Consider the following 6,880-nt stretch of genomic DNA (forward strand, 5'->3'; position numbering starts at 1 on the left):
CGCCCGCGGGGTGGCGGTGAGGTCGGGCGCGGCCCCGCCCGACCCGGCGGCCATGCTGCGTCGGCGTCGGGGTGGCGGATTGCTCCGGGCGAAAGCTTGCTCGGTCTTGCCGGCCGGCGGCGTCGGCATCTGTGGGCGTCGAATAACCTTCGTCGTGGAGTCCGACATCCTCCTACACCCTCAGATTTGCTCTTCGGGTGAAAGCCTAAGGCCCGACAGGGTCGCGCTGATACGTCTCCAATGTATCTATAATTTTTTATCGTTTCATGCTATTATATTATCTATCTTGGATGTTTTATATGCATTAATATGCTATTTTATATCATTTTTGGGACTAACCTATTAACCTAGTGCCCAATGCCAGTTGATGTTTTTTTCTTCTTATTTTTGTCGTTTACAGAAAATCAATATCAAACGAAACGATTTTTTTTTTAGGATTTATCTTGGACCAGAAGACAACCACGAAGCTTCGGAAAGAGGCCAGAAGACCCACGAGGGGGCTACCAAGCCCTAGGGCGCGCCCGAGGACCAGCGGGCTCTTTGACTGATGGGCCAGGCTTGGCCTGGATTTTAGGCCCGACGCCTGGACCGGGCCGGGCTCGGGCCTAGGTTTTCTCAGTCAAGGTATAGTGAGGAGGTATAGTCCTCAGTAACCGTTGCACTTGCACGGCACAAAACTCTGGGGAACGAAAACGCCAACGAGGCCGAAACCCCGGCACAGCACTGCGTCGTGGCGAGACCTATCCACTCCCCTCCATGCACCATCGCGGCTCACTCCTTCCCAGCCACACTACCCACCACCACGACACCAACGCGCCACGCTCCACCCGACGACGGGGGCGAAGCACCCCGACCAGCACCGCCACCACCCTCCGGCCGCGCGCGCAGCGCGAGGCCGCCACCCGCCACGGCGCGCCGCGCCCGTCCTACCATGCGGTGACGCCCGAAGCCGCCACACCGATTGCCTCGCCGCCGCACGCACATGCAGTTCCCCCCGTCGCCCGCGCGCCCCATGGCGGCGGCCGTCTCCGCCTCCGTGCCCGCTGTGTCCTGCCTGCGACTCGTCCTCCCCGGCTTTAGCGGCCTCGTCCACGCCTCCCTCCTCGCGAGCCGCGGCCGCGCCCGTGGGGTGGCGGTGAGGTCGGGCGCGGCCCCGCCCGACCCGGCGGCCATGCTGCGCCGGCCGGCCGCCGCCACGACGGCCGCCGAGGAGCGGGAGGCCGACGCGGACGCCTCGTTGGGCTCTCCGGTGGACGACGAGCCGCCCGAGGAGGGGCGGAGGAGGGGGCCCGAGAGGGAGTGGGTGGACTGGGAGGACCTCATCCTCGAGGACACCGTGCCGCTCGTCGGCTTCGTGCGGATGATACTCCACTCCGGCAAGTAGGCAACTTTTCCCTCTTCACCCTCTTCTCCATTGTTCGTCCTAATTTCATTTGCTAGTGTGAATTCAATCAACACTAATCTTAGTATGGCAGCACCTGTGCATCATATGTCAATCCCTCTGCAAATGCACTGCTGTAACCTGATGCAATTTATCAAACACATGGTGTGCGAACTGAACTTATCAACATGGAATGTCAATAGCTGATCCCTCTAATGGATGCTTTGAGTGTTTAGGCACAATTAGACGACTGCCCATAGGACTAGATGTACACTAGAACTAAGTTCAAGGTGAATAATGGCGGCATGTCTATAACCGGTTTGTTGCTGGACAGAAAATTCACCTATGTAGAGATTACTAGGCATTGACTTAGTTGAATGTAACGGTTTAATGGTTGGTCGCGCAAGTTGTTTGTGATACCCCAATCGGTTGGATCAGAATTCATGGATGCAGACAATGAAGGATTTGGAAAAGGTTGAGAGTTCACATAACAGGGTGAGAATTCAGAGTTTCATTTCATCATTTGACAGATAATGTTCAGCCATTTCAGCCCCATATATTGATTCACGCACGTAGGCTTACAGATGGTCCCTCTGTCCACCTACACCACACACAGCTCAATGAGCCGTTTTTTGACCCGGCTCAATGAGCGTTTTTTCGTGTGTATTACTTGGAGTCCCTTGCGCATCAGCGGATGCAAGTCGCGACGCTTCTAACATCCTGGATGATATGGAAACATTGAAACGACTGCATCTTCGATCGTGCGCAACCATCCATCCACATCATCGTGAGCAGAATCAAAGACGAAGCCAAACTTTGGGCTGATGCAGGCGCCACAGGGCTTAGAGTTGTGCTGCCCGCCACTTGGGATGTACACTAGTGTCCGCTAGATTACTGTGAAACCGCCTCCTAGGAGGATTGTAGCTCCAAACTCTCTCTCTTTTCAATGAAATGAAACGCAAAGGTCCTTTGCGTTTTCTCGAAAAAAACCCTGATCACCGCTGCCCTGGACTGTCGTCTTCATGTCTGCCATGAGTATGGTCATGGCGGCAATTACCAATGGCACAGGCTCGACATTGTTCTAATCTAAGCCATACCTATAATTGCTAATTACTCTGTTGGGGTTTGAATGAGTTTGTTCAAAATTATACTATTACAAACTAGTGAGGAATATTTCCGCAAAAAAAAAAAAAACTAGTGAAGAATATAATGGGATGACATAGGCAGACTGATAAAACTTCGTCGTTAATCATTAAATGTATATCCACGTGCTTTTAAAATGTTTGACATCTTATCACCTAATGCTTGATTAAACATTATCATTTTCTCAGTATATATGTGCTGGCAAAATTATGTAACATCCTGCTTCCAGGAAATAGCAAAACCTTTTACAAAATTTGTAAGTATTAATAATAAAAATCTGAGGGTGCTCCTTCCTTGCTGGGAAACATAAGGGGTAGACTGCAATCTGCAATACAAACAATCACGGGGCCTCAACAATGATAAACCAAGTCAATTAATTCATACATACAGAATGGTGTCATGTGTTTGTATCACTTGATGCATGTGTGGAGGGATGCAGACAACCAATTAGAATGTGATGTTTCTAAGATACTCCCTCCGCCCCATAATATAAGATGTTATTACAACCAATATGCTCACATATTGGTTGTAATAACATCTTATATTATGGGACGTAGGGAGTATCATTTATCCGCCCAAAGGATTAGCAATAACAGGAAAACTGTATCTATCTTGTTTCACATGCCTTCCGGATTCCATCAGACAGAAAATGAGACTTGAGAAAACTTTGATCAGTTACACACACTATCCAAAACACAGGAGTGTTGAGAAAATTTTGGCCTGCCTTACATGTCTTTGCATACAATCAACCCGAGCACGATACACCTATCTAATGCTTCCTGTCATAAGCATATAACTAATTTAATGATGTCAATACATTATTGTAAGAAGTAGGACATGTCTTTGTTGTTTAAAACATATGTTGTCAGTTATTATGGCTTCTGACTGATGAACTTCAATAAGTCAGCAGCTGTCATTGTACCATTTGGTTATAGTATTGTATTATAAGGCGTGTCATGTGTTTCCATGGCCTCACAGCAATTAGTAGGCTCCAAGTGAGAACATGGCTCTATAAAATACAAGAATACTTCTTCTCTTAGCTTTTTTTGATCTAATCAGATTCTATTGTGTTCATTTTTTTTATAGAGAGAAGCAAGAACCTTGCTTGCATATTTTTTGTTATATCAGTTATATTGGAATAACAGAGGAACTGATATTAAAACTCTGGCAGGTACTCAAGTGGTGAGCGGTTGAGTCCTGAACATGAAAAGGCAATTCTTGAACGATTGCTTCCATACCATCCACAATATAAGAAGAAAATTGGATGTGGTATCGACTACATCACGGTATGTACTCCAAACGAATGTAACAAAAGAATTGCTGAAGTTACTGTCTTTGCACTTCTTTTTTAAAAACATTGTGTTCAGCACTTTGTAGGACAGAGAAAGTTAATTTGTCAGCTTCATATGTCTTCTTGGTCCCGAGTCTTGAGCTTGGACTCTCTGTAACCCTTCTAGATATATATATGTCTAGTTGCACTTTGACATTCTGTTGTCCAGATGTGTTATGGTGATAGTCTCATGTTGCCAGCAAACTTCAGAATGATTAATTTATCTATTCTGATACCGACCTCCAAAATTTTAATGAGAATTTTAGGTGTTCGTCTGACTTTTATATGGTGCCAGATGCCTAGCTCTGAGTCTTGAATATTTATTTGCCAGGTCAAATATGGTTCTGATCTGGTCCATCTGGGAGCTAACTAACATTTAGTACTATATATTTTGCAGCTAGGGTTGCATCCAGAATTCGAGAACTCAAGGTGTTTGTTCATAGTTAGGACGGACGGCGAGCAGGTCGATTTTTCTTTCTGGAAGTGCATCAAGGGTCTCATAAGACAAAAGTACCCCGTGTACGCGGACAGTTTCATTCTCAGACATTTCCGCAGGAGGCAAGACTACTGAACTAGTGATCCGTACGGTTGTTTTCGTGTAATATTTCTGTGATTTTGATCTTGTCCACGCGCCTTTAATATCATGTGATTTAGCATTCGTCCAAAATTCGTCTGGAATGACCCGTCCTACAGTTTTCAGCGGGCTCAGCATAGTTACGTAGTTTGCGGCATTCTCACAATTGCAGATAAGCCTTGGCCCTTGGGGCTTGGGTGCTCTTTTTGGTATGAAGCTAGTCTTGTGAAGATCACAGAAGGTATAGATATGTGGTTTATATCTTTTATCCCTGGCTCGGAATGCAGCTCTTTTCTACCCATTGTCAGGGCTGCATCTGCATGCCAGCCAGTCTGAGGCTAGCAAGGGCAACATGTCCAATGGACGTTATTTCCAATGCCAACTCGATCGGCGATCTTTTTTGTGATCTTGTGCTGTGCCCTCAAAAGTCATCTTTTGATCCCGAGCTCATATGCTCCCGCATGAACAGTAAAATCGAAAAAAATTCAAAAAATTCCAATTTTTTTTGAGAGAAACATTGACAAAAGTTCTAAGTGCCTGCAAAAATTCATCATGAAATCACATTCCTGTAAGGCGTGGCAAAAAAAAACAAATTCAGTGCTTCAAAATGCGTTTGAAAGTAGCTTTTTAGAGTACTGTTTTTGTTTTTTTGCCACGCCTTCTAGGAATGTGATTTCATGACGAATTTTTGCAGGCATTTAGAACTTTTGTCAATGTTTCTCTAAAAAAAAATTAGAATTTTTGATTTTTTTAATTTAGTTTTGATTTTACTGTTCACCCGAGCTCATTTGAGCTCGGGAGCAGATTAGCCGCGTCCCTGTGCCCTGTGTTACTTCCAACTCAATTCGGCGATCTTTTTGTGATGTTGCGCCGTGCCTCGTGATTTTGTTCCGAGTCAGTTTCTTGCCTTGTGCCTGAATCTGTGTGCAGATGATATGCCTGCAACAGACTATTTCTTTTTGTAATACCATCCAATGGGAAAAGTCAAATCCTGCCACGTTGGTTCCAGCTGAAATGCTTGGGCTTCCAGACCGCATCTCCTTCCGTTCCGCCCCAATGTTGCCAGCGCCGTGCTCCCAGTGCCCAAGTTGGGAAAAACACAAGTGTGATGCTTTATTTTTGTCTCTGGAGAAAACAAATGTTTGTGTTTCTTCTAGTCGTGGAAACGTGTGTCTCTAGCCTCAAGGTGCAGCCTTTGCCCACACACTGCGCAGGCAGGATCGTGGACCTCCTGGGCGGGGGAGGTTGGTGTCGTCCAAGAGCCGCTTGCTGTCTCTCAACGCCATCGAAGGTAGACAGAAACGCAGGTGAATCGCCCTTGCGCACGCGCCAAAGGACAGGGGCGTGGCGTGTGGCTTCAGACGCGCGGACGCTGACAGATTTGGCCTGCCTACGTGAACCAGCGGGCTTGACCTGGCTGGCTAGGATGTGTGTGATTTATCATTGTCTACCTTGCCCTTGCGCCATTGGCGCGCGCGTTCTCTCGTGTATTAGCACGTCCTCTGGAAAACAGAATAGCCTAAACTAAGCTGTAGGAGATACCGCGATTGATTCGCAGGATCTCATCAGGTGTTTTTTTTCACACAGTACATCCTACCTTATGAGCACCTTCAGGATACTGAATGAGCAATATCTTGGGATTGATAAAATCATCGTAGTCGAGGAAAACATCCCTTCTCACCGAACGGACATATCACCGCAAAGTCTGAAATAAATTCAAAAAATGTGAGCATCAGGCATCAGTGCCAAGTCCGGGATATGAACACCGATGAGCTGGTTTTAGCACAAAGAACATAATAATCATCTGAGCTACGATTAGTTTAGGGATCTCATCAGGTGTTAACCACCCAACGAACTGACACACAACCGATGATAACAAGCACATGTTAGCCTGCCTTGTGCCAATCTCGTTTCGGTCCGGTCCGGTCTGGTCCGAGGCGAAAGACGCAGCGTCACGTCTCTCCTCTCGTGCCCGACCCGTGCATCACCGGCGGCTGGCCCGACCCGACCCGACCCTTAGGGCGTCTGACGGGCCACTTCCTCCCCCTCTGATCTTGCCGGTGCATCTAGACCAGACTCTGCTCTCTTCTTGTTTTATGCGGTCCCTCTCCATCCTCTTGGCTCTAAACTAATCTTCGCCTTTCGAGTCAGCTCCTCCCCCACATGTTAGCCGCGTACGTCCGTGCAGCGCGGCCGCGATGACCGATGCGCCCCTCCCTCCGTTGCCCCTTGGGCGTCAGCCGATGGTTTTTGGGGACGGAGGGGCGGCCTTGCGTCTGCGGCCGCGGCCGGGACCGGACCCGTGCCGCTGTGCGTTTCGGTGCTATACGACGCCGCGACACGTCCCTTGGTGGTTTCTTAACTCCTTGGGACATTCCCGCTGTATCTTTGTAGGGGTTTCTGACATTCCGAGGCCGGTTCGACGGGTCGTTTGCCGCCACGATGGCTGTGA

General features: G+C 48.0%; 1 protein-coding gene across 1 annotated transcript; it reads left to right on the plus strand.

Moving 5' to 3' along the window:
* The first annotated feature begins 689 nt into the window (after positions 1-689).
* On the plus strand, positions 690-4,521 carry LOC123145708 (protein DCL, chloroplastic). The gene is made up of 3 exons (XM_044565183.1): positions 690-1,380; positions 3,696-3,810; positions 4,252-4,521. Exons 1-3 carry the CDS (start codon positions 983-985, stop codon positions 4,423-4,425), a joined length of 687 nt encoding a protein of 228 aa, XP_044421118.1. The 5' UTR covers positions 690-982; the 3' UTR covers positions 4,426-4,521.
* Positions 4,522-6,880: the final 2,359 nt, after the last annotated feature.

The sequence above is a fragment of the Triticum aestivum genome, chromosome 6D (genome assembly GCF_018294505.1).
Source record: "Triticum aestivum cultivar Chinese Spring chromosome 6D, IWGSC CS RefSeq v2.1, whole genome shotgun sequence".
Classification (NCBI taxonomy): Eukaryota; Viridiplantae; Streptophyta; class Magnoliopsida; order Poales; family Poaceae; genus Triticum; species Triticum aestivum.

Excerpts from the sequence above, each read along its gene's own strand:
- LOC123145708 (XM_044565183.1), top strand. The coding sequence starts at position 983 with ATGCAGTTCCCCCCGTCGCCCGCGCGCCCCATGGCGGCGGCCGTCTCC. Across the intron at positions 1,381-3,695 it reads ATGATACTCCACTCCGGCAA|GTACTCAAGTGGTGAGCGGT; the intron begins GTAGGCAACTTT and ends AAACTCTGGCAG. Across the intron at positions 3,811-4,251 it reads GTGGTATCGACTACATCACG|CTAGGGTTGCATCCAGAATT; the intron begins GTATGTACTCCA and ends TATATTTTGCAG.